Here is a 27,854-nt window from a genome sequence, read left to right as displayed (position 1 = left end):
TCTGCCAAGTACGCCAGGAAAATTACGTGTGTTTTCCTGGCGTATTTGGCCAGCAATTAGCATCCGGATCCCGCTAATTAGCGACCATAGTAAATTAGGAATCACTATTCTTTTTAATGGTGATTCCTATTCGTATTCTGTCGATGGTCTATGCCAGTGGTGGGGAACCTCAGGCCCGGGGGCCGTATGCGGCCCCCGTAGCCGGTCGGAGTGGCCCTCCTACCCACCCAGCAGCTTTGCCGGGAGTCAAGTACAGGGGACTTCTTTGGCCAGTCGGTAGTTCTCGCAAGATTCCTATTAACCCCTTCCCGACATTTGACGTACATTTACGTCATGGTCGGGATGTACTTCCCGACACATGGCATAAATGTACGTCATGCCATTAAACTGTCACCGCGTCTATAGACGCGGTGACAGTTTGGAGATGTCTGCTGTCCCTGAAATGAAAAATTTTGAGCCAGAACTGCATTTTTGTGTCAAAAGTTACATTTTTTTACACAAAAAATGCAGATCTGGCTCAAAATTTTTCATTTTCGCAAGGAATGAAGGAGACAAAGCACCCCAAAATCTGTGCCCCAATTTCTCCCGAGTATGGCAATGCCTCACATGTGACCAAAAAATACCAGTTGGGTGCATGGCAGGACTCAGAAGGGAAGGAGTGATATTTGGATTTTGCAGCACAGATTCTGGTTGAATGACCCCTGAAGCACCCATACAGTGGAACCCCCCCACAAGTGATCCCATTTTGCAAACTACACCCTTCAGGGAATTCATCAGGGGGTATAGTGTACATTTCAAACCCCCAGGGGTTTCACCAATTTTGATACAACTGAGCTGTGAAAATGAAAAATTATTTTTTTTCATTTTCACAGCCCAGTTGTATCAAAATTGGTGAAACCCCTGGGGGTTTGAAATGTACACTATACCCCTAAATAAATTCCCTGAAGGGTGTAGTTTGCAAAATGGGGTCACTTGTGGGGGGAGGTTCCTAACTTTTAGCATCTTATGGTGCCTAGAAACCTACATGGTGCCTAAAATATAATCTCATAAAAAGGAGGCTCCAAAATCAAGTAGGTGCTCCTTCTATTATGAAGCCTGTGGTTTGGTCAACGTGCACACTAGGGCCACATATAGGATATTTATGAAAACAAAAGAATTGGGGGAATCAATTTTTAGTCACATTTCTCTAGTAAAATGTACTGTGTTCCTTAGAAAAATGTATTAAAATTGCAAATCTGCAAAAAAAATGAAATTTTGAAATTTCACCTACACTTTGTTTTAATTCCTGTGAAACACCTAAAGGGTTAACAAACTTCCAAAATGCTGTTTTGAATACTGTGAGGGGTGCAGTTTTTGAAATGGCATCATTTATGGGGGTGTCTCACATACAAGTCCCTCAAAGTCTCATCAGAACTGAACTGGTCCCTAAAAAAATCAGTGTTTGAAATTTTCTTGAAAATTTGAGAATTTGCTATTCATATTTTAAGCCTCCTAGTGTCCAAAAAATTTAAAAGGAAGTTGAAATAATGATAGAAACATAAAGTAGACATATGGTCTATGTTAGTTATTAACTATTTTGAGTGGTATGATTATTTGTCTCACAAGCAGAAAATTTAACATTTTGCAAATTGCTAAATTTTCCATTTTTTTGCGACATTTTGGTATTTTTCACAAAAAAACACAGACTGTATCGACCCAAATTTACCACTAACTTGAAGTACAATGTGTCACGAGAAAACAAACTCAAAATCACTGGGATAAGTAAAAGCAAAAAAAAGTTATCCCCACTTAAGTGATACATGTCAGATTTGAAAAAAAGGGCTCTGTCAGGAAGGCAAAAACTGGCTGTGTCAGGAAGGGGTTAATTAACAGCAGCCGGACACTGTCAGTCCTATTAAGCGGCAGCCGCCGGAGCGTGGAACGGCTGCAGCAGGACAATTTGTAAGAGAAATTTTTTACATATTTTTCCACCATTCAATTGGCTCTTGGCACAAAAAAGGTTCCCCACCCCTGGTCTATACATTCGTATTTGTAAATACAAATACGAATGCGCCATGGATACGCATTTACGGGATAGTAAATCCTGAAAATAGGTGTATTTTTGTATACGAATACATCTATTTTTTTACGAAGTTAGCTTAGTAAATTTCCCTGTAAAAAAAAAGATTGTATTTCCTACATAAGGTAAATATTATAGGTCATTGTGATGAATAAAAAGGTTTGTTCTTTTTAGTTTTCTTTTGTATACAGCGTGACGCAAAAGTCGCAGTATATCCTTTTGTTTCAAAAACTGTGCAGGAAATGGGAAAGCCGAATACCCCAGTAAGGAATGGGTGAGGTGGGCTATCTTTTAGGATATGCACCTAACAGCCTTCGCTCACATGCGTACCGGTCATCTGATAATCGCTCGGAGGAGAGGATCTGAATCAGGCCCTAAGTTCACAGTTTTTTGGTTTGCTGTCTTCCTGCTGTAATATTATTATTATTATAATTATTACCATGTGCAGAGGAAATGCAAAATAGCCACAAATTGCACTGGCCCTACCTAAATGTGATAGAGAAGACCTGTGTCTTCATACTGTAAATGATTTGATGAACAATAAGCACTCACCCCTGCCTATAGTACTACCACATATGGGGGTACTTACATTGATCTGTTGGTTCTTGGCAGTTCTCCCAAACACATATGGCTACTACAATATGTCGCTAGATGTGCCAGGTTAAACCAATATTGATAGAGAATAATTATTTATGAATTTGCAGTTCTGACTTGTGATTCATATCTTTACTTTTTGGGCTATTACCGTCTTCATTCTCCGTAACACATTTTCTTCTCTTTAATTAAACACTAATTGTACATGTTGTATCCACGCCCTTGCTCTGTTTGCAGTTTGTTTGGTTTTTGCCTCGTTTTTCAGATGAGAGTCTCTTAAGGGAAAGGGTCACAAGAGTGGAATATTAAACCGATCCTATTTGACAAACATGCATCACCCACACGTACTGTATGGTTTACTCTGGTGTATCAGCGATTGGAACAGCCTTATCACATACCATTGTTCATTGGTTCTAGCTGGAACATATAAGTAGCAGAGCACGGCTTCACACCCCTCAGATCGCTCATATACAGTACCCTCAAGATGGGCGCAATGGTGAGTGGCTTCTGGCATTATATGTGCGTGTATACTGCATTCAGAATGTTTTCCTGTCATTTGGTTAGAATAATAATGTTGATAATAATAGCATAAACTGAGTATAGGCTCAGGTTTTATTGTCAATTAACCACAAACCCTATTTAAAAAGGTTCTGCCTTCAGATGACTAGTATGTATTGCTTTCATTCAACTTTTAGGAAAAAAACTAAATGTATTAGCTTTTACTAGATGTGTTTCTTAATCCAACTTGGGGCCAGATGTATCAAGCTTCAAAGTGATAAAATGGAGAGTAATAAGCAGCCAGCCAATCAGCTCTTACCTGTCATGTTACAGGGTGGGTTTGAAAAATGACACGTTCGATCTGATTGGCTGGTTGTTTATCACTCTCCACTTTATCACTTTTTGAAGCTGGATACATCTGGCCCTTAATAACTACATATTTTTATCTTCACTTTGTGTCTTTCACCCTTCTTTATATTTACTTGTATCTCTGCTGGATATGACAGGGCTCTTGTGTGCTCTATGTATTGAATTTGATTGTTTTCAAAGGATCCAATGTATGCCATATCGAAGGGTAATGGAGTAAAACAACTCTACTGATGAAAACATGGGTGTTTATATTATAGACTCAGCCATATTTTCTTCAGTAGAGTTGTGGAAGTTTTGCTAGAAGTATGTTTCATGTGCCTGGCCTTCCTACAGACTATATCTACGTTTTCTGAAGATAGACACTCCCTTTAATATGAAACATTTTTTTTTAAATGGAAAGTTTTGTGAATAAGTCAGTGGTACAGCTTTAAAAACCTGGCCCTTGGGGTTTCCAGAACAAGTGGAGAGAATCCGGTTGAGAATCTCTGCTCCTTGCCCCCTGATTGGCTGACAGTTTGTAATTCCCAGCATTCCATGCAAAGTAGAGAAAAGCAGCACATCCAGCAGATGTGCAATTAGCTTAATATGAAAAATGGGCTTATACACAGTAAATATTGTAAATGGAATGAAACTAATTGAAGAAGGGTCCCCCAATTAGCTCAAAGAAAGAGAGAAGGGCACATAATGAACCTTATTCTGGTTGACTCGCAAGGCTGTGAATTTCACAGCCTTGCGAGTCCACCCGGCGCTGCCGGCACAGGGCACCCGCACCCCCCTCATATGCCGCAATTCCCCACATGTCTGTGAATGGAGGATTTGCATAATAATTTATTAGCAGTCTTGGTTGCGGGGGAGAAATCTTTCAATGGATGGCGACCATCAAATGATTTCTCCAGCACTCACAGATCTGGGACTCCTCTGTGGTGTCTCAGATCTCCAAGCGCCCTGTGCAGGAAGCGGGCGGGCAGCTGACATATTTTGACGTCAGCTGTCCGCACCCTGTGTCACCGGGCCATTACCATGTGAACGTCCATGAAATGCTGGGCGTTCCCATGAGCTGTGCCCCTCACCGCTGCCCCACCCCGCACTGCTAGGTGCGAGCGGGATGGCGAACATGCAGTTCACTGTGCCTGCTTGCACCAAGCATCTGCACATGCACATAACTGCGCAAGCGCTAAAAATCAGTTCCCCATCCAGCCTATGCAAGCTCAGATTTCTTATCATCTACTAAGGTACGAAGAGCTGCCAGTATGTATTGGTGAATATTATTGCTTATCTAGAGAAACCACTTTAATTCAACGGTTTCTTTAATTGCTTCATTTTGCAGCTGCTGCTCTTGGGTGTTTTGGCCGTCTTCATAAATCCATTAAAGGCAGATGAGGTAAGAGGTTGCAGACATTATTATTGTTTAATATGTGATTACATGTACAAGACAAGGCTATGAGCATTAACATATGAAATACTATAGTGAAATTATATTTTATTTGCTTTAACAATTATGTACTTATTTATTAGTAGTATTGGGACTCAATTAGAGTCAGATGCGATTGCACACTTAGGGCAAGTCAGAGATGAGCGCAAATCTTCACACGGCTGCGTCTTTTTACATAGCACCAATATGCAATAGCTGCAGAAGGCATTAATGTAATATGACATCACTGCTAGTTTCTCTGGTTCACTGTGACCAAATCTGACGTGCGTCCGGGGCTGAATCAGGCTCTGAGGGACTAATTCAGAGTTGCACAAAAGTCCACTTTGCAGATTTTTGCACCAGTGCAAGCGCATGAGCCAGGCGCACAAATCCATGAGCGATCCAAGGTGGTGCACATCTCATTCATATCTTATTGGTGACTATATGGGTGTAACTGGGACGCATCAGGGTGTTCGGTTAAGTTGGATGTGGGTTATGCAGAAATGTTAGTATGCAGAGATCTGTCTCTGATTGTAGGCCAATCCCTTGCATTAGCTATGGGGAAGCTGACGCAATTGCATGATGATAGTGATGACAGATTCTTCAGCATGTAGATCAATAACAGCATGCAGAGCCGTAGGAGGACTGCAATGCGGACAATGCCATCCCCGCTCCCGGCCAATGGAAGTACAAAGGAGACAGGGCTGGCGAGTTGATTACATCACAAAGGAGGTGGGGCTAGAGATCCTGCTGAGCTTGCAAAATGTAGGATTCATGGGGCAGTGAAGGTGAAGCCCACACAGCCCTATGGCAGCTCTGCTCGCATGCCCCTACTTATAGCCTGGCCCCTGGGGACATGCAACTACACATCCAACTCTGAATACAGGTGAATAGGAGTATATATGCATTTATTTCTGTGACTGCAGTACAGCAGCATCTGTGTCCGATTTGTGTGCAATCAGACCCTGAATGTACATCATAGTTGTTTACCCTCCCCCATCCTGAGGGACACTCCCATTCCAGTCATAAGTCTCCTGCTGGCCATCGTTGTACTTCTAATCTCCCAGATTCTGCTAGGGTGCCAGAAGGTTCTTTGCAAGGGCAGTAATTTGCTGTAATCACTGGGATTTGCGCTGTAGCTGTTCAGGACTCCTTACTGAGAAAGACAACAGCACATTATCACACACAGGGTCTTCTCATCTGTGCTGGTGTGCACTGACCCATCGCATGCTGCTGTTGTTTTAGTGTAGAATTTTTGTTCATAATTTTTCTTTAATTAAACACATTTGATTAATTGAGTATCTGGTTATTGCAATATTTCAATTATTGATATAATGGTATGGAAAACGGGATGCGGTCAATTTCCCGGCGGTCGGAATCCCGGCGGTCAATATCCTGACCGCTGAAATCCCGAAACTTTCTCCCTCCGTAGGTGTCCACGACACCCATAGAGGGAGAATAAATGAGCGTGCCGAGCATAGCGAGGCACCAGGCCCGCTGGGTGGTGAGCGCAACGAGCCCGCAAGGGTGGCGATCCACGTCCCCCCTTGTCGTGATTCCGGCGGTCGGGATTTTGACCACCGGGATTCCATACCAAATCCTGGAAAACAGCACATCCAATAAATATAGGCAGTGCCTACAACATACAGACAGTCCAGTCTTCACAATAAAATAACATTTATGGCTTGATTTAGTAAGGACCGCATTTAATAAACTGCTTGCATCTGACACAGTGTTACATTTGTGTCTTACAGGCATTCCAATACATGAACACAGGATACAATGGAGAGACCGTTTACCACACTGTGAATATTAATCAGCAAGTCAAAATCGCTGTGTTTAATGTCTACTCTGGACGACAAACATCCAATGCAGTCTTTGATTACAGCCAGGTAGGTGATAAACTTGCTTTCACTTTAGAATTAAATACAGTAGGAAAACACAATTCCACACCTTTGTAAAGTCTGGTTCAGTGTCAGCGGGCACTCTAAATGAACTCTAAATTGCAATATTAAAGGAAAACTGACCCATAATATTTACTACATGAGAAAACAGCCCATTGCCGGAATTCAAAAACTAAACATGCTTTTCAACCACTTGCATTGTTTTACATAATTTGTTAATGCCAACATTGTGTATTCCTCCAATAAATATAAAGCAAGTAAAAGCATTTTTTTCAATAATATGTATGTCAAAGACTGTAAGTGAGTGTAAGTAACACTAAATTATATATATAATTCCTAATATATATATATATATATATATATATATATATATATATATATATATATTTTGTTTGTTTGTTTTTAATTAACAATCAGCAGCAGTTACCATGTATCAAGCACACTGCAGAGATATACTACCACAATCTTGATTACTCCTTTTTTCCTATTCTTCTTCCTTAACTGATCTAAAGATATTTCTTCTTTTTTTCTCTAGTGTTTCTCTACTAGATGGCACCATAGTCATCATTATAAGCTGAAATTATATACCGTTCTTTTGGAGAGAAAATTATACCAAATACTGTTTTTTCTCACAGAATTCTGTACACACTATTAGCCTATGTACAATCTTTATAAAAAGATTTCAATATAGAATATTCCCGGTTCACCACACATTTATCTTGTATGTGATCACTGTCTGAGTGACAGTCCTTGACAATTTAAGATTATTTGATTAGTTCAAAAAATGTATTATCTGTTGAATGATCAAAGAACTAATGTATTCATAAGTATCATTCAATTGATATGTTTGTATGTGTCCTGTGTATGTCATATATGTGTTTCTGCAATTATCTAATTATTAAATATGTTTTAAAAATGAATAATAAAACGTTAAGTTTTATAAAGTGCGCCCCCCAAAAAAGAGAGTGCTTCTTTTTCCTCTACCTCATACTAATATCTACTGTCAGGGGAGCACCTCCACTTCACTCACCAGCGCTAAGGCACTTACACATTCAATAATTGTGGATAAATTACATTGTTTCTTCTTTGATTGTTGACATATATCAACAAAGTGGTGCTAGTGCACAGGTACTCTTCCCCAAAGTCCCTCCCCCATGATACTACACTCCTGGGTATCTACAGTATCTCAGATACTGTACCCCCCCCCCCCCCCCCCCCAGTACCCCTGGTCCGATCATATCAGCACACTTCATTAAAGATGTATTAGGAGAGTGATCTGCAGTGGGACAGGAAGGAGATGATTTTATAAAAAATTCAAGATCATGTTCTAAATAGGACATTTGCAATCTCTTACTGACAAACCTCCTTGTGTTCTCCCAGAACATTGTTGCCTACCACATGCCGTACAGGGGCATCTGTATTGTGGCACACATGGATATCGCCACCTTCCCAGGACTTGGACGTTTGGAGGAGCTAATTCACACCAAGAGGGTAAGTGTCTGTATGTATAACAAGTATGGTACATGATTTAGTATCACCATCGTCAGATTCTGCATAGGAAGACTAGAGCAGAAGAAAGTGCACTTTATAGACACAGCGAGTGAATACTATGCCCTGATACAGCACAATATCTTACACAAACACACAACTTTAACATAGGTGCTTTACACAGGTGCATACATCCAATAGTGTATAATTGTTTAGCACATTTGTGATCCCAATAACCAGCTTCAGGTGCTCCTGACTGACTGGCCATGTGAAAGTGTATACTGTATGAATAGGTTCATAGCACCTTTATATAGTCCACTGTGTCTATAACAATGTGTGCCCCAGTACTGAAGTGGGATAGAGCAACCGGTAGCCAATTATATTCTCAGTAGACGATGAATGTAATAATCTTGAAGGAAATGGTGACTCAGTACTGAAGTGGGATAGAGCAACCGGTAGCCAATTATATTCTCAGTAGACGATGAATGTAATAATCTTGAAGGAAATGGTGACTGTGCAAAGTTCTGCTAGGAAACAGGAACATTGAGGGCCAGATTCACTAAGCTTCAAAAGTGATAAAATGGAGAATGATAAACAACCAGCCAATCAGCTCCTACCCTCCATGTCACAGACTGTGTTTGAAAAATGTCAGGCAGGAGCTGATTGTCTGGTTGTTTATCACTCTCCATTTTATCACTTTTTAAGCTTAGTGCATCTGGCCCGCAGTGAGGTAAATGACTCTCCTGCCTCACCCAACTGCTTGGGAAGGCAGAGCTTTATTTACTGCATTAAAGTCTGTATTATGGTCCCTGCAGGGTCATAGGAAGGGGTGTGTGGGCAGAAGTGATGACCAGGGTGCAGGTCCCTGAGGGCAGCACTGTTGCTATCCTGTATTTGGCCTGGAATGGCACCCAACAATCAGTGTCACTGAAGCAGAGCTGTCCACAGCTTGGGGCAGAGATCATGCAGCCTGTACAGCTGCCCTAACTTTTCAGAAGACACTCTGTACAGTGCCGATAGCCCCGCCTCTGTCAGAATAACGTTGTAGTATTGGAAGTAGCAAAGTCCTCAGCAGCACAGCACAGACATTGGCAAGTTTATGTTTTCAAAGGCACCTTATCTGAAAACCCATTTCATATACCCAACTTTTCATTTAAGATAAGTTATAGGTGTAACTGATCTTAAATGAAAAGTTGGGTATATGAAATGGGTTTAAAGTTTAAGCTCTGAAACACATAATAACCTCCTATGGCTAAATAAAAGAGACACTAATGATCATAATCTGTCATCTTTACCCATTGTAGGACAGACAGAAGGACATAGAGGACCTGCGCAAGCACTACTATGTCAGTAACCAGCAGGTGAACAACCTCGCTCAGTTTGGTAACGCCGTGCAAGGTCTGTGCTGGGGAATTCCAACCTACTGGGCTCGCGAGTATGCCAGTAAGTAGACACTCCTTTACACAGCTTGCAAACGTATTGAATTTTCTCAGAATACAGCATCCAACTATACACAGCATATTGAGTATTGCAGAGGAAGATGCTGCTGATATATTGGTGTATAGTAGCAGCTAGAACCACTTCTGTTTCTTGACTTTTCCCATCATGCACTGGGTCCAAGTATACCTGGAGGGGGGATATAAATCTGAGACAAGCGGAAGGAGCCATCGTGCACGAAGTGTGGTGAGCGAAGAGAGCCCGCGAGCGTACAATGAAGCTGAAATAAAAGAAAAGCACCTGCATCTACTTAATTCATGCTTGCCTACTTTTGAAAACTAGTTTCAGGTAGTTTATAGTTGGTAGTAAAAATTTTCCACAGCGCCCCATTGAGGGTGTGTGTCATCCTCCTCCCAAAGGGTGTCTCTAGTTCCATATATGGAAAGATTGTGAAAAGAGATTGTGAACGTGGTACCTAGAAGCGTGGGTGTGTACTGCTACATCTGAGAGGAATCTTTTTAAATTAATTATATACAAATGTAGATGAGCCCCAAAGTGCTGGGAAATGGTGCTGATGATTCAATGTAAATGTATCTGTCTCTCATTCCTTTTTTTTCCCAAAAATGTAACATTGTAATGTGGGCTAGGTGAAATGAGGGAGATTGCTAGACTAATGAGGGAGAGAGGGAGATTGCTGCTATTTCAGGGAGTCTCCTGCAGAATGCAGGAGGCTAGGCAACTATGACTTAATTACAGATAACATACAAAAAGGCTGTGAAGGCATCTAACAACTTCTGCCCTCACTTAACGTCAGTGGATCTAGACACAACCATTGGTGTATGACTGAAATTATCAAGCGTCACATTTTGAATGTGATCCATCCCACCATTAATCACACACATAGCTGCATTTAGTAAAGCCGCATGCATTTACAAATACAATTAAATTCACATAGGATAGCTATTCGATAAGATCAGGGAGTCCTTATGCTCATGCATACAGGGGACACTGGGAGAGATCTCTTGGAATAATTAAAAAAGAAGCTCACATGCTCTTATTAGGCAACAACCTATACAGTATATAGATCTATCAGGTACAGTACATACTGTAATAGGCTATAGTCAGGTATTCATGCTCAATTACATTGCAATAGTAAACCTGATCTGTGAATTAATAATACTTCTTTCTACAGCCCCAAGGGAAGGAGTAGGAGCTGAAGGCTGTGCTGGGATCCACTTGCTCTTCATCCATGTCGGGCTCTGCGCAGGTTTCCACCTCTTCTAAGCTGTTCAGCATTTGCAGACATTCCGGAGCTGTCCACACTTCCAACTTCATCCTAATACAATGAATACGCAGATTGTACTGTGTCTGCTGCAATCAAAATGTTTCTAAAGCCAGTAACCTGTACTGGACAGTAACACTGTCTGTGAAACATCAGATATTACTCCAGATCAATAAAGACATATACAGTCAATCGTCATGTTCAGTGTGCAATCACTGTTTTTTCTAGAAATATAGATTCAATGTACAGAATGGGCGATCAGGATGCCCAGAAGTGTAGCTAGGAACATGGTGCCTGGAGCATGGTAAAGTTTCTGCCCCTACCCTTGTCCTTTTTCCTTCATATAGTAATGCCCCTTACACATTATGCAACACACCAAATTATGCCACACACGGAAATGCCCCTTACATATTATGCCACACACCCTAATGCCCATTACACATTATGGCACACACCATAATCCCCCTTATATACTATGCCACACACCGTAATGCCCATACATATTGTGCCACACACCGTAATGCTTATTTCACTTTATGTCACACACTGTTATGCCCTCTAGACATTATGCCACACAATAGTAGGAACACCACTTACACATAATGCCCACAGGTGTAAATACCCTTACGCACATAATGCCCACAGGAGTAGCACTGCTTACACACAAAATGACCACAGTAGGAGTGCTGCTTGCACATAATGCCTACAGAAGTAGTGCGCTTACGCAGATAATGCACACAGGAGTAGGACACATTGACACACTTAATATACACACACACACACACACACTCAGACACTTACAGTACCTACCAACTGGCAGCTGAATCTGTAGTAGCTCGTGATCTGCTTCTGCAACCCTGTAGCTTGTAGCTCTGCCCCTTCACTCCTGTGCAGCTCCGCCCATCCACTGCCATGAAGATCCACCCCTTTTAAGCACGGATTACTAAAATTGTCATGAGGAGGGTGGGAGAAGTGAAAAGCTTCTTGCTGCTGCCGCTACGTAGCACCAGCCAGCAGCAGCAGCAGGGGACAACAGCAGGATGAGGAGGAGGTAGAGCTCCCTGCACTGCAAGGCCCCAGGCACAGGGGGGAGAAGTGGTCAGCGGTGCACTTGGCTCTTGGAGCTCACACTCCACCTAGGCCGCCCTGGACATTAGCAAGATTGCAGTGTGTGTACGCTCAATATCGCTTATTCGGGGCTCAAGGGAAATCGTCAGTAAAGTTGAAACGATTGCTGATCGCACCAGTTTGTATCCAGCTTAATAGTGGGTACACACGGTGCGATTTTGCTTGCTATCCAATCCCCGATCGAATCAAATGGTACGCATGCATACGCATTCAATTTGACTATATAGTACATATCTGCCCTATATAGTCTTGCCTGACAAGACTATTTTTCTATTCAATTTAGACTACACGCGCATTGGGATCAAATCTGCATTGAATGTAGAAAAACCATTCGATGCCCATTTGATTTTCTATTCGATTTTGCTTCTATAAGCAAAATCGAATGGAAAAATAGCGCATATCAGTAGATAAGGCACACTTTTTCTTCAAACTAATTGGTTTTGACAGGTCCACGCCCCTTTTATACAGTTTGTCCACGCCCCATTTATACAGTTTGATATCAAACGTAATAAAGCTATCACGTTTGATATGAAAGTGGTATAAATAATATTAACCCCCCCCCCCGTATTAAAATATAATTGGTTTGATACTGTAACTTCATACACTGATATTGTCTATGTCAAATAAAACCACAGCTGTATAAATTAATTTATAAAGGTCACTTAATGATATCTTAACCAGCTGGAAGAATTTCTAAACATAATGCTAAAAAAGTTGTTAGAAAAATATGGTATACAACAGATATATAATTCGTAGAAATGTAGATCTTGTTTTATATCAAATTTGATTTGTGTAGGATGTCTCGCAACGCTGATCATCAAAACAGCCGGCTGAAAGCCTGTTATTATAACGTATTAAAGCCGGGTAATTGGTATCGCTCATAGATCTTTCACGGCGAATAATACAGACATATCATTACCAACTATAATAACACTTACCTTAGAACGATCCAAAAGCGCTACAACGAAGTGCCTGACCAACCATGTATCAAAAAATAAAAAACAAAAAGTTATACTCCACACGATAACTTCCACACCAGCTAAGGTCCATCTTGCTTTTAAAATGAAATATCAGAGTACATAACAAAGAGGTCTGGGTATGCATCTGTTATGCATTTAAAGATACAGGAGCCATTCAGTCTGGGCCTGACATGTTGTAGGCATTTAAATTTAAAGACACACAGCGTGAGAAGTATAGTGTTACTTTTAGAAAGACATCAGATATGACGGATGATTGTAATTTTCAAAAGTAATTTTAAACACCGGATTCCATAGTCTTTGAAGACGTTGATATTTACGTATGACGCAATTAGCGTAGACAGCACAGCAGGGTTGGTAACAATTATATTCATTAGAAAGCTCATACCTCTGAAAAAAACATTTTCACACGACTAGCAGTTTAATTAGTTTAGACAGTACAAAGAAAGGCCATGAAATCTTTGCAACAGAGCATGAGTGGCATCTAGTGGCCATGTATTGCAGTTGCAAGCAAGTTCCAGACGGAGCTAGAGACTACAGAATTAACTTATATATATATTATATTTAACTGAACATTATCAATGCTGATAAATAAAGGATTTATATATATATATATATATATATATATATATATATATATATATATATATATATATATATATATATATATATATATATATATATATATATATATATATAGCTATATACAGTATATATATATATATATATATATATATATATATACAGTATATATAAATATATATGTGTGTAATGTGCTGGTATCATTATATTATGTGATGAATAAAATATGGATAATATGCTATATTATTTAAATCAGATATATATATATATATATATCTCAAGGAGCTAGAGACTACAGAATTAACTTATATATATTATATTTAACTGAATATTATCAATGCTGATAAATAAAGGATCTATATAAAGTATATATATATATATATATATATATATATATATATACAGTATATATATATATATATGTGTGTAATGTGATGGTATCATTATATTATGTGATGAATAAAATATGGATAATATGCTATATTATTTAAATCAGATATATATATATATATATATATATATATATATATATATATATATATATATATATATATATCTCAATCAAATTACACAGGTGTGGTGGATAAGGTATATATTTTAAATTAAAAAGCATACACATGTATATATAGGTCTTATGTATGCTGTTGATGTTGAAACATATCTGTCATTTATTTAATAATAAGGATAAGGATTTTATACATCACATTTTGGTTTTATTTTATCAAGCAATATATTCTGAAAACAGCTGTGTTTTGGGTAATATGCTATATTATTTAAATCAAATATATATATATATATATTTGTTATGCCTGTCTATAACTTTGGAACACAACTCATGAATATTCAAATGAAACAAATGCAACACAGATGTGCTAACTGACTGCTGAGTATATATATATGTTCTCCATGAGGAACCAGTCCACACATTTTGAAGGCAGAGAACTTGAAACTTTTGTCCACACACTGTTCAGAGAATACTTGAAGATTTTGTTCCAGAAGGGGTGAGTTTATTTTAATTTTCTAAATAAATATATATATATATATATATATATATATATATATATATATATATATATATACAATATTTCTAAATAGCATAGTTTTAATATTTTATAATATACATAGCAAAATGTTTTATTTAGTGGTAGGGTGGGGGTTTTTAAATATAGTTTGTTGCTGCATGCATTGTATTGTAATGTATTGGGAGTACATACTGGCATACTGGCTGCTTGTAGTTAATCATTTATTTAGGAAAGAAAAATATTGAGACTATGGTACTTTAACTGTCCATTTGCATGTGCAGTGATTAGTGTATTGTGGTCTGTACATTATACATATTGCTTTTAAAAATACAGTATATTGTGTTATTACAATTTACAGTTCGTTAATGTTAGTCATCGCAGATTACGGTATTACGGCTTTGATATATAAAAATAGCATCATTTTAATATTGCATCATTGTATTATACATAATGATTTTAAATAATGAGCTAGTTATCACATTTATATGTGCTGTCTGCTGACTACGCATGTGATATGATGGGGGTGCTGCTGTAGCTTTGTTGGATCACCTGTAATTAATTTTTATTGAATGATCTATAGAATACAATGTCAGTAGATGTGGTTTTTTGGTATTACGGCTTTGATATTTATAAATAGCTTCATTTTAATATTGTATCATTGTATTATACATAATGATTTTAAATAATGAGCTAGTTATCACATTTATATGTGCTGTCTGCTGACTACGCATGTGATATGATGGGGGTGCTGCTGTAGCTTTGTTGGAACCCCTGTAATAAATTTACATAGATGAGGTTTTTTGTGAGAGCGTTAATAGTTTTATGTGATTTTGTGCACGCAAATTTCGTTATGTTTGCTTATAGTTATCTTTTATTATCAACAGTGATTGTTGTAGAAATTGACTTTAAACTTAAGCTATCAACAAAACATCAACATGCAGGTGTGTATATGATATTTACAATAGTTTAACAATATCTTATTGTATTGTTATTTCAACTTATTATTATTTATTACAGAGAAAGGAATACAAAACCATTAATGCAAATAAAATAAGTCTCAGAGATTTTCAAGAGTTACCCAGCTTCCAACAGCCGTCAAATGAGCAGACAAATACATGTAAGTTTACAGATCAAAGACACAGTGTTGTTGCTAGGGCATGATTTGTTAAGGCACAGGGGGGCTATTGACGGTGGTTATAAATGTTACTCTGTTGGTGTTAATTATTATTACCAGGCTCAGATGTGTTAGTCACAGGATCTGTTAAGACAAGCGCCCTATTGGTATTAATGTTACACGTGTTGATTGTATTTTTCGTTCTACAAAATTGTTGTGTTAATTTTTATTTTATTTTTTATGTATATATTATTTTTTTATTAAATTGTTAATCCCATAAATCAGTTTCAGATGTCACAAATGACGCATCTGAAGTTGGATCATATGGTTCGGATTTCACAGTCGGTCCGGATCTGACGACATTCGAAAACCCATACGCAGCATACTCTGATTTGTCCGAATCGCAAAAATGTAGGTGTTCATAAGCCGTCAAAAAATGTGATATATTATTATTTCCAAAAATATGTCTCTCTCTCTCTCTCTCACGCTATCTCGCGCGAACTCTCACGTTCTCACTCATATATATATATATATATATATATCCTGTTATATTCATTTTTATACCGCCTGTGATATTAATGTGTTATTTGTTCTCTGTTAGTATCGCCGATTATGTCGAAATCTGATGCAGAACACATAATGGATGATCTCTGGAATTTACCATCGGCAAAACACTATAAACAGCTATACCAGACCCCGGCTATACAAGGTGAATTTTGACGATTGGCTAGTGATGTTTTTATAATGTGTTTTTGTGTTAAATGTTGCATATCGTCGCAAAATCATGAATAGTGTCCACAGGAGTTGTTGTTATCATGACTTAAATGACGTTTTTTTTTGTTGTTTTTTTTCGCAAGTCAGCGAATGTGTCGTTAATTGATAATATATGTATTACAGATGACATAGCTAGCCGGTATGAACCTACGGTACCTAGGGCCGATACGTGTGAAGCGGGACCATCCGGATACAGAGAACCGACATCGGGTGTTGGATCAAACGCCAAACAACCCAACAGCGCATTGGCTAAAGGAGCAAAAAGAGCCCAGATCAGCGATCAAGCTTTCTGGTCATTGTTTAAAGGAACCATGCCGGCGCAAACCTTTGACAAATACCCGTGTATGTTTATTTATTTGGTTTCTTATATAGCACAACATTTACCATTGTTCTTTACAAATGGAAACCACAGGTATTAAACAGACTGTGTAGACGTAAGCCGACAAGGAAGGTGGGGGTTGGGAGGTGATCCTGAAGTTGTTATAAAGCGACTGTCTTTGTGGCCGCGTATGTGAAACTAAAACGGTGTGATTTTTATTACAGTAGGAACCACGCCGATGGAAAGATCTGGCAAATATTCAGGTGTGTAATGTAATGTTTATTTATTTAGTTTCTTATATAGGACCGCGTTCATCATTGTTCTTTACAAATGGAAACCACAGGTATTAAACAGACTGTGTAGATGCAAACCGACATGGATGGGGTGGGTGTTTTGGGAGGCGGGTCTGAAGGTGTTATAAAGCGGTTGTCTTAGTGTCCGCGAATGTGTAACTAAAACGTTGTTATTTTTTATTTACAGCGGATCCGCGACGATTCGCAAAAATGATAGCCGAGGCCGGGGTTGCTCAACCATTCAATGCTGAAATGGATGGGGGTGAATCAGCTAAAACTGTGATCGACCCACAACGTCAAGAAAATGTATCAAGGGCCGAGATCATGGCCACCGAGCGCGACGATTTCAAGCCAAGCAAGCGGAGAATTACAAAAAGTCGAGCCGGTCAAGAAAACAAGGCCGATTTATCAGACCTTAAAAGAAGATTGAAATATTCGGAAGGTAGACCCGTGAGAAAAAGAATTGCATTACAAACAGTGCCAACCGTGAGTAATGTGGATTACCCGCACGCATTTACAACACCTGCAACACCTACTGAATCCGACATTGACATTGCCGGTAATACAAAGACTGTGAAGACTGGTAAAACTTTACGACTGTCAAGAGAGAGATACACGCCGCTGACGGATGATGATGTCATCGTGATTTCAGACACGCAGGAACATCATACTGCAGAAACGCAAAGCGTAGTCAGTAACACGCCTGCAGATACATTATCCGCTAATGATGAGGACTTAAATGGGCAAACATTTTTTATCACCCCTAGTGAAGAGTCAGTCTCAGATACACCACAGAATGATGATGAGGCTGTAACATCTGTAGCCGGAATCCCTGATAAAGTAATGGGTGATGATTACACAAAACTACCCAGTGTTTTTACCACGGTCGGCGAGGCAACCGCATCGGTCGGTGCGGATGCCCCGCCGACCGTGGTATCGACAGACATAGTTGATGGGGGTCAGAATGTGGAACAATTAGGACAAGATGCGGAAATACAATACTACGCGGTCATGGGGAGGATGCGTGAGCATATAGGGTACATGCGTAGAAATGTCAATAACCTGTTGAACCGTATAAAAGATGAGCTTTATGGTTCAAAAAAGAAGCCAGAGATCATTAAAGAACTTGTAGAAATGTACATGAATGTAACATCAAATCATATAGCAGAGACCGTGAGGACTAGGGATTTTATTAAAGCGAACATGTATCATTTTGCCGAGATAATTGAAACGGATCCGTGACTAGGCATGGTGGGTTATGGGTTGAAACGTAATTTACATGTGTGTAAAAAAGCCCCAAGAATTAAAGCAAATGTACCGTGCAAAATCTCACACTTATTTCGCCGTTCGAAAATAAAACAGGCTTTAAAATGCATATACAGGCTGAGAAAGCGTAAACAACACAGGGTGCGAGGCACACCCCCAACCCCGTGTGCACAGGCTGACAAATCGCCGGACCAACCATCACCGGGTGACGCTGCGTCACCTGACAATGTTGAACACCCCGCAACGCCCAGGCATAATGACATAGATGGGAGTGCGCCACCCGGTGATGGTGAAGGTCGGCGAGATGTGTACTTAGAAGCGGTTAACAGGTATGAGCGACACCATCCTAATTTCAGAGCTATTGAGTATCATAATCATTTTCAATTTGTTAATTTGGAAAGAGTTACATCATTTGCAGAGGGTGTTGAAGCCGTACACAACGCTATACAGGTTATGATTGATGAATTCATGGTTGGTGTTGACCCTAATGATCGTGTACAGTTAAGATTGGAGGGGGGTGGTTTACACAACGCCATCTACTCACACCGAAAGCCGCAAGAATCATTAGACGCTGTCAGTTTCTTGAATCAAATTACAAACACTCTTCAAAGTAACGCCGAATTCTTATTAGGCACGGGTTTAAGGTTTGTGATCACTAGAGACAGGATTATATGCATTTGCATATTTGCATATGCATTTGCATATTTTGCCCATTCTCACTGGTTATTGCATATTTTACTTAAAATCATGATGGTGCATATTTTAGGCCCCGTCCTCGTCCCACCTGTGAATTACAGCACTGGTTTGCCCTGCTGCTGCTGGCCAGGTAGTGGTAGAGTGTGCAGGCTGGGGCAATATGTGCGCAGTGTGGGGAACCTTGGATGTACGCTAAGTCTGACACTGCTCTAAGCTGCCAATATATGTTGATAAAAGTCAGTCGAGGTGGATGCCATTACGAAGCTCCTGAACCTTTGCCTGCCCCTGGCCTGGGACTTTACACCAAGAGACAGACTTCTGCAGCAGAGGACGCGGCCCGGAGGGAATGCCGTGTCACAGTGAGTATGCGGCGCAGGGAGGAAGCCTTCCACTGAGCCGCCCTCACAGCTATGCTGACATTTGATCCATTGGTGCTGGAGATGAGGGTCCGTGTAGTTGATGCAAGAAGAGCTCTGGACGCTGCAGTATGCTGTAGCAGCCAGGAAGAAAACAATTCCTGTGTACAGCACTAGACATCTGCAGATGCTGTGGGCCTATTTTTTAGGTTTATTTGCAACTAATTGTATGCTGATTTTTAAATAAATAAGTTCAAAATTACTTTTTTTATTATTTAATGTAGCATATTTTAACACTTTTCATGCATATTTTAAGTATTTTTCATGCATATTTGCATGCATATTTCAAGCTTTTTATGTTGCATATAATCCTGTCTCTAGTGATCACTGTTTTTAGAAATAGAGCGGGTGGGGCCCTAACTGGTCGCGGCCTTAGACGCATTCCATACAGCTTAATTATAGAAAGGCGCAGAAGACACCTGTATGATTTCAACAATACGCACAATTATTTGTGCTTTGCGGCATCGATCTGCAAACTTCTGGATAAAGGTAATGCCACAGACGCTGAAATACACGATCGGGCGCTTCAAATTCATAAGGATTTGAAACTATCGATCGATAAAGCAGTCAGCTTTAGCGACGTTGTTGTTTTTGAAAAACACTTAAAAACAAAAATTACAATATTATATCATAATAATCGTTCTTGGCATTACTATTCTTCAGATTCGCGCTACGGTGATACCCTGTATGTATTATATCACGATTCACACTATTATGGCCTGATTAATATCTGCGCATTTCTCGGATCGAGATTTTTCTGTTCCTTCTGTAATCGAACTTATGAGCGCAAAAATAGCCACGATTGTCTTTTCTTTTGTAAGGCTTGTCACAGACAAGCGTGCGCTGATGATGGGGCTTCCGCATTAAGATGTTCGGTTTGTAGGGTGTTTTGCAGATCGCGTGAATGTTTAGAGGAGCACAAATCCTTAGCTTTAGATCGCAAAATATCCTGTCTTGAACATGTTTATTGCGACAGGTGTTGTCTCTACCGTCGCAGGTCTCATGAGTGTCAGGGGCTAAAGTGTTCTACTTGCAAGGCATATATTGATGGGTTTGCGGATCATTTGTGTTACATACAGCCCATCAAAGCGGAAGAACCCACCACCAAATACATCTTTTTTGATTTCGAATGCATGCAGGAGACAGGTATACATATACCAAACTACTGTTACGCTCTCACATTAATGGGTGAGAAATCCTGGGAGTTTAAGGGCAAAGGTTGTATCGATGATTTTGTAAAGACGTTCATGAAACCAAAATTTGCGCATTACACATTCATAGCCCATAACGCTGGGCGGTATGATGCGTATTTTGTATTGAACAAGATCATCAAAGAACGGTATACAGTATCCCTCATCTCTAATGGCGGAAACATAATGTGTATCACAATAAAAGATCTGAAGATTAGGTTTATAGACTCTCTCAATTTTCTCCCCATGAAATTGAGCAGATTTCCAAAGGCCATGGGATTTGATGGCGTTAAAGGTCATTTCCCGCATTTTTTTAACACAGCCGATAACCAAAATTACATAGGGGGCATGCCCTCAATAGAATATTTTGGCCTACAACACATGATGCCTGAGGAGGCCGCTGATGTTACAGAGTGGTACGAAAAAAACAAACACAAGGCGTTTAATTTTCAAAAAGAATTAATACGATATTGTAAAGAGGATGTCAGAATATTGCAAAAAGGGTGCGCAGCTTTCAGATCAGCCGTTATAGCCATGACAGAACAGGAGTTTGTAATAGCGGCAGAGAAAAAAGATGTAGCCGTTAAACGTCACGTTGATCCATTCCAACTGACGACTTTAGCGTCGGTTTGTATGGCTATGTATCGTTGTAAATATTTACAGGCAAACACATTGGCTCTTGTACCGGGTGATAACTATCACAAGACCCAGAAGCGTTACTCAACACCGGCCATACAGTGGTTAATGTACATAGAACACAAAGAAGGTGTGAGTATAAGACACGCTTTACAAGGTGGTGAGAAGAAAGTCGGCAGATACAGTCTGGACGGTTACGCCGTGATTAACGGCGTGCCAACAGCTTATGAATTTCAGGGGTGTTTTTATCACGGTTGTGACAACTGTTACAAAGCCGATGATGAAAACAATCTGACTAAAACAACCTACGGTCAACTGCGGCACAAGACACAGTTAAGGATACATTTCCTTAAACGGTGTGGATTTCAGATAAGGGAGATGTGGGGGTGTGAGTGGAAGAAAATGAGGGAGACTGATGAGGAGCTTCAGGTTTTTCTGAAAGGTTTGGAAATCCCTGACCCCTTGGATCCTCGTGATGGTCTTTATGGCGGCCGCACTAACGCCATAAAACTTTATCACAAGACAGAGTGCGATGAAAAAATACACTATTTTGACTTTACTAGCCTATACCCATTTGTCAACAAGACCAAAACATATCCTATACGTCACCCACGAATCATTTATAAGGACTTTGATGATGTCACAAAGTATTTCGGTTTTGTTAAATTAAAAATTAATCCTCCGCGAGGCCTTTTCTTTCCAGTTTTACCGGTTAAAATGAATGGCAAGTTAATGTTTCCGCTGTGCCGCACATGCGCCGAATCTGGACAGTGTGAGCCGTGTGTTCATGACTCAGAAAACCGCGCCCTAACCGGTACATGGTGCACAGTGGAGATAAATCTTGCTATAGAAAAGGGGTACAAAGTGTGTAAAATCTATGAGGTGTGGCATTTTGATGAGAGATCTGATGATTTGTTTTCAGGTTACATTAAAACACACCTCAGAGATAAACAGGAGGCTTCTGGTTACCCTGATTGGTGTACAGACTCTGTGAAACAACAAGAGTACATAGACGCGTATCAAAAAAATGAGGGCATAGCTTTAAGACACGAACACATAAATGTCAACCCCGCCAAAAGACAAATTTCTAAATTGTTTTTAAACTCATTATGGGGTAAATTTGGTCAACGTAGCAACATGCCCAATACTTGTCTAGTGACAGATCCTGATAAGCTTTTTGAATATGCCTTTCAACCACACTATGAGGTGTCTGCTTTAGACTTCATAGACTCAGAAACTGTTATGGTCAACTGGAAATACGCCAAAGACCACTATACCAGGTCTTCAACAACAAATATATTTATAGCAGCATTTACCACAGCGCACGCCCGCGTCGAGTTGTACAACCTATTGGATAGATTACAAGATAGATGTCTGTATCACGATACAGATTCTGTAATTTTTGTCAGCAGGCCCGGTGACTGGAATCCGCCATTAGGCGATTATCTAGGGGAGTTGACCAGCGAACTACCAGCTGGTACGCATATAACAGAGTTTGTTTCAGCCGGCCCCAAGTCATACGGCTATAGACTAAGCAACGGCAAGACGAGCCTCAAGGTCAAAGGTATAACGTTGAATGTTTGTAATGAGCAGCACGTTAACTTTGACAGTCTGAAAGAACTGGTCTTAGATTATCCTTTAAACCCCAAAGGCGAGGATCAGAAAAAAATTGTGACCAGGCAGCCCGGTATAGTACGTGTGAAAAAGTACTGGCAGATTGAAACCCGTATGCTGCAGAAAACGCAAAAGTGCGTTTACACTAAACGTAACCTCACGGATAATTTTACAACCCTACCATTTGGTTATTAAGATGGATATCCGTTTTCAACACCCCTTCTCCTGTATTTTAGCCGGGCCCTCCAATTCGGGGAAAAGTTATTTTGTGAAAACGCTAATACAACACGCATCCACACATATGACGCATGTACCTGATAATATTGTTTGGTTTTACACCTGTTGGCAACCGATATATGACCAACTTCTGAGTGCTCACCCTGGTATGCGTTTTATAGAGGGGTTGCCCGAGTCATTTAGCGACGACCAGCTTTTTCCCCCTGATAAGATTAATTTAACGGTGATAGATGACTTGATGGATGCAGCGAGTAATAATTCTGAGGTTGAGAAAGCGTTCACAAAGTATGTGCACCATCGTAATCTCAGTGTCATGTACCTTGTGCAAAACATATTTTGTCAAGGTAGAAAGAGCAGGACTATACATTTAAACACAAAATATATGGTCCTGTTTAAAAACCCCAGGGATAAAATGCAGGTTAGCATTCTGGCTAGACAAATGTACCCATCAAAATATCGTTTTTTTCTTGAAGCCTATGAGTCCGCTACGGAGCCTCCATACGGTTATTTACTGGTTGATTTAAGAAACAATGCCCTTGATGATTATCGTTTACGAAGCGGTTTATTTCCCCCCGACACACCAGTAGCTTATGTTGTTAAGAAGCGGGGTTCTAAATAGCTATAACCGCGCATCCTATAGTCATTCATTACCACTTCTAACAGCTGTGAACATGTCGACCAGGATAAGGCGTAATTGGGCCCTTTTAAAAACCCTCATTAAAGCCAAACCGGCCCAAAGAAACGCTATATTATCCAACGCTTCAAACGATTTGGTGACAGCCATATGTGAGATTGCTCTCAATACGCTTAAAGGTAAAATACCCCTGTCACAGCGCCAGTTGAACTACCTTAAAAAGAAGAGGTCCCTTATAAAATCGCTTTGTAATAAGAAATGCGCCATTGGGAAAAAGAAGAGGTTGGTGAAACAGTCGGGTGGGTTTATCGGATCGTTGCTAGGATTTGCCATTCCATTAATTACCGGACTACTGTCTAATCGGTGATGGAATACGCTGAGAAAATGTATCTGGTCCCCCAGCAACAGATAGACCGTTTAAACAACAAACCAACCAGCGATGATATACGCAAAACAGCCACGCAAAGCCTAGATGCTGAGATCATAAGTATACTACATAATAATGCTTTATCAGAGTATGAAAAGGCAAAACGCTACACAGCTGTGTTACAGAGATACCTGGTGTTGAGTAAACAAACTGATAGAGAAATGTCAACTTTAACGCTTTTATCACCCGGTGCAAATGCTGTTGAGGATACAACTAACCCTACACAAGACGATGCTACCGACGCTGTTTACCACGATGTCTTGAACAGTGTTAATGCGCGGTATAAAAAGAACTGTGAAATACTAATGAGTAAAATGGTTCGCTCTAAAGACATTGCGAATTGGGACCGCAAGGGTGTGTTTATGTATAAAGGCGTCACAGTGCCAGGATCCAATGTGTTAGACTTGATAAGGGGTATCACGCAAAATCACAGCGTGACGAGTCATAAAATGCCTAACGGCTGGATTGAATTTATGCGCGCTATGGCTGAGTTGAATATCCCGTCCACTGTAGTTGGTAATGCATCAAACAGATTACAGTTAGATCGCTTAAAAGCTGAAATCTACGATGATGAAATTGGCAATGTAAATATAGCCTCCCCAATACACAACATTAAAAAAAGTCGTATAAATGTTTTAAATTCCCCCGGGTTAACAACGCCACACGGATACTTACTACCGAGGAAAAGATCCGTAAATCTGTTTCAGGATTCGCAGTGGTTGAACCTTTAACATATAACTAATTTATAATGTTTTTATACAATGTATTTTTGTGTGTTTAATTTGTACGATGACGTTTAATTTGTAATGTATCATGTATTTATTGTATTGTTTTAACTGTAAAGTTTATCGTGTTATTCGTGATTATTTTGCTGTAAATACATTTTGTCTGTACCAATAAAATATGGTTATGATTTATAAAATGCTGTTTTGTTCTTTGATTCTAACCAGTTTGTCTGCAAAAATATGCAATCACACGATATAAAGTTCAATAAGCAAGATTTTTTAATAGAAAGTAACCATAAGCAATGTACATACAGCATTTCAATCACAACATTAGTTACAAGTTACACAAACAATTTTGTATTACACATTATTTTTATCAAACACATGTTGGTTACTGGTGACACAGGACTGTATACAGTTACCCGTATATCGACTCAAACAATGACTTCTAGGGAGACGTCTTACAAAGTTTGATACATAGCGATCATTACGTTTTGTATCAAAACTAAAACGGACCAACACATCTGTATATTTGTAATTTTTACACATGAAAAATATAAAGTATATACAATATTGTCCACAAACGGTACTGTTAAAACCTTGCAACTGCTTATTTTGGTGGTAAATTCTTTTTGAATTTGAGTTTAAAAAATTTATTATGGCCTTTGGGAATAGGGGGTTGTCAGGTTCTAAACCGTAAGAGTCCAAAAAGTAACACTCGCGCTGGTTGTTAAAATAAACGGCCAACCAATGCTCCCCCGGTTGGGCGCTGGTGTGTGTGTTGATTACAAACGCGCAGGGGTATTGCGATAGTTTACCGCTCGGAAGCATATCACACGGGTAGGTCCCTTTAAAAAACAGGCGCGTCACCGGATTAGCGTACAGTATACAATTTATCTGTAATGTGTTCATATCGCTGATGGGGTGATGAATATTGGTAAATATACGATAAATATAAAAATTATTTATTTCATTTATAGATAATCATACAGCACATCGCGCCGCTGGTTGATCTCGATGATATTATCAAATAATGCGTATATTATTATGTTGACTGTCCGGTCTAGTGCTCCTGCAAACCGGAATTCAGCTCGTAGATTACCGGTTCTGATTAGAGACAGATGCTCCGCGCATTCCTGTTCAGGCGACAGATCAAAAGCAAATAGTGTGTAGGCGTTGAGGTACTCTTCACGGTCAATTAGTATACCCGAATCTGATTTCTGCTTATTTGTGATCTGAATGAGCGACATATACTCGCGAACCGCATTACCGTGTTCAAAGTCTGGTTGAAATGGTTTGGCCGGATGCGGTGTTCCATCCAGGTATAGGGATGCGAAGTTTACATTTTTATGTTCAAACCGTAGAGGGTTTTTGTCATAGGCTCCTGAAAACGCTTCATTATCTACAAAAGCGGCTATAACGGTTTTTGGCACCTGTCCTAAAAACAGATTTTCTAAATTAAATACGCGACTCCCCGTCGGTATGCTATAGATCTTCATGCCCACTCTATCGATCGCATATTTGGCGTTGGTGGTCAGTAAGGCCTGGGCGTGTCCAATCCGGACTGCGGGTGAGACCTGAACCCTTTTCACAAACAGGGACGCTGCAACAATCTGAATTTTAAAGGCCTCCGCTTCAGCAGACATTAAGCAGAAAGCATCTTTGTTTCTGATGAGTTTTATCTTCAAGTCCACGGCGTTCAATATTAGTTTATGTTGATGAAAAAGGTCACAGTGTAGCGGCCCCAATAATTCAACCGTTCGACTTTGTGCCGTTGTTCTTGCCCTTTTTATAAACCCTGTGTTTACGCCATCCAGGGTTCTTGTGTTGTGTTCTCCAGCCACATCTTTGTAGAATAATCCAGTTGTGTGTTTTGTGGATAACGCATCTGAGCTATAATTCAGTATGGTCTCTATGTAGGCCCTATAAGCGTAAAGATTATTGGACTGCGATATGAGCCTATCACCCAAAGTGACATCAACCTGGCTAAATAAAGTTGCTATGGGGTAATTAATAAGAGCGACCTTGGCGTCTTGAGGTATAGCAGTGTTATCAGGCCGTACGATCTTGCAGGTCACGTACAGCAACGTGTTGTTCAGATCGTAGTAGTGTTCCCCGCTGGCCGCTATGTAGAATTCAAGCGGCTCGGTCTCAGATAATGCCGCCAAAGGTTGAACTTCGACGTAGAGGCTTTTCTCTACGCTGGTCTGCGTCGGTGGTACGTCAAAAAGGTCAAGTTCAGATTTTGCGCATTCCATGGATTCATTGTGTATGAAAGACATGCTTAAAAAATATCACCGACCCTTCGCTTCGGTTTCCTTTTTTTAATTAAGCTGCGTCTGCTCCGTTTTTTGTTTAAAAGGGGTCTGCACCATGTCGGAAGTCGTATTGCCCGCTTCCGTTTATTTTTAGCCGCCCCTTTCCTGGCATAGATTAAACCTGATCCATCTTGCTTCGCTTGATTTGCGTCGTGTATTTTGCTCACAACCGCCGCTGTGGCTTGTCCGATGACGTCTTTCGCGATGTTGCGTGCTGCATTCTTCACGTGGGGCTTTGCTATCGCCAGCCCTCTTCGGAAAAGCGGTACCGCTTTTCTGAACAGGCTTCGAAAAATTCCACCTAAACCGCACCCGTACATATACGCGCTGCCGTGAAAACCGGGTAATCCATTACCGGCCTGTGTTTTATAATATTGCGCGTAGAGCCCCGGGTCACCATAATTTTTAACGGCCACCATTGTCTTTAATAAAATTCGGATTTGC

General features: G+C 40.0%; 2 protein-coding genes across 2 annotated transcripts; both read left to right on the top strand.

The window, feature by feature from the left end:
* Window positions 1-3,061: 3,061 nt before the first annotated feature.
* LOC146072589 (gastrokine-2-like) lies at window positions 3,062-11,148 on the top strand. The gene is made up of 6 exons (XM_083179796.1): window positions 3,062-3,149; window positions 4,848-4,901; window positions 6,686-6,823; window positions 8,216-8,326; window positions 9,628-9,766; window positions 10,953-11,148. The coding sequence occupies exons 1-6, from the start codon at window positions 3,138-3,140 to the stop codon at window positions 11,042-11,044; spliced, it is 546 nt and encodes a 181-aa protein (XP_083035922.1). The 5' UTR covers window positions 3,062-3,137; the 3' UTR covers window positions 11,045-11,148.
* A 4,519-nt stretch (window positions 11,149-15,667) lies between these two features.
* Window positions 15,668-17,229, top strand: LOC146073059 (uncharacterized). The gene is made up of 6 exons (XM_083180237.1): window positions 15,668-15,692; window positions 15,769-15,868; window positions 16,151-16,276; window positions 16,467-16,574; window positions 16,763-16,981; window positions 17,183-17,229. The coding sequence occupies exons 1-6, from the start codon at window positions 15,687-15,689 to the stop codon at window positions 17,227-17,229; spliced, it is 606 nt and encodes a 201-aa protein (XP_083036363.1). The 5' UTR covers window positions 15,668-15,686.
* Window positions 17,230-27,854: the final 10,625 nt, after the last annotated feature.

This window comes from Crinia signifera, chromosome 4, assembly GCF_055691185.1.
Source record: "Crinia signifera chromosome 4, ASM5569118v1, whole genome shotgun sequence".
Classification (NCBI taxonomy): domain Eukaryota; kingdom Metazoa; phylum Chordata; class Amphibia; order Anura; family Myobatrachidae; genus Crinia; species Crinia signifera.
This window is presented reverse-complemented; position numbering and strand designations above follow the sequence as displayed.

Excerpts from the sequence above, each read along its gene's own strand:
- LOC146073059 (XM_083180237.1), top strand. Across the intron at positions 15,869-16,150 it reads AAATGAGCAGACAAATACAT|TTTCAGATGTCACAAATGAC; the intron begins GTAAGTTTACAG and ends CCCATAAATCAG. Across the intron at positions 16,982-17,182 it reads AACCTTTGACAAATACCCGT|TAGGAACCACGCCGATGGAA; the intron begins GTATGTTTATTT and ends TTTTTATTACAG.
- LOC146072589 (XM_083179796.1), top strand. Across the intron at positions 4,902-6,685 it reads ATCCATTAAAGGCAGATGAG|GCATTCCAATACATGAACAC; the intron begins GTAAGAGGTTGC and ends TGTGTCTTACAG. Across the intron at positions 8,327-9,627 it reads AGCTAATTCACACCAAGAGG|GACAGACAGAAGGACATAGA; the intron begins GTAAGTGTCTGT and ends TACCCATTGTAG.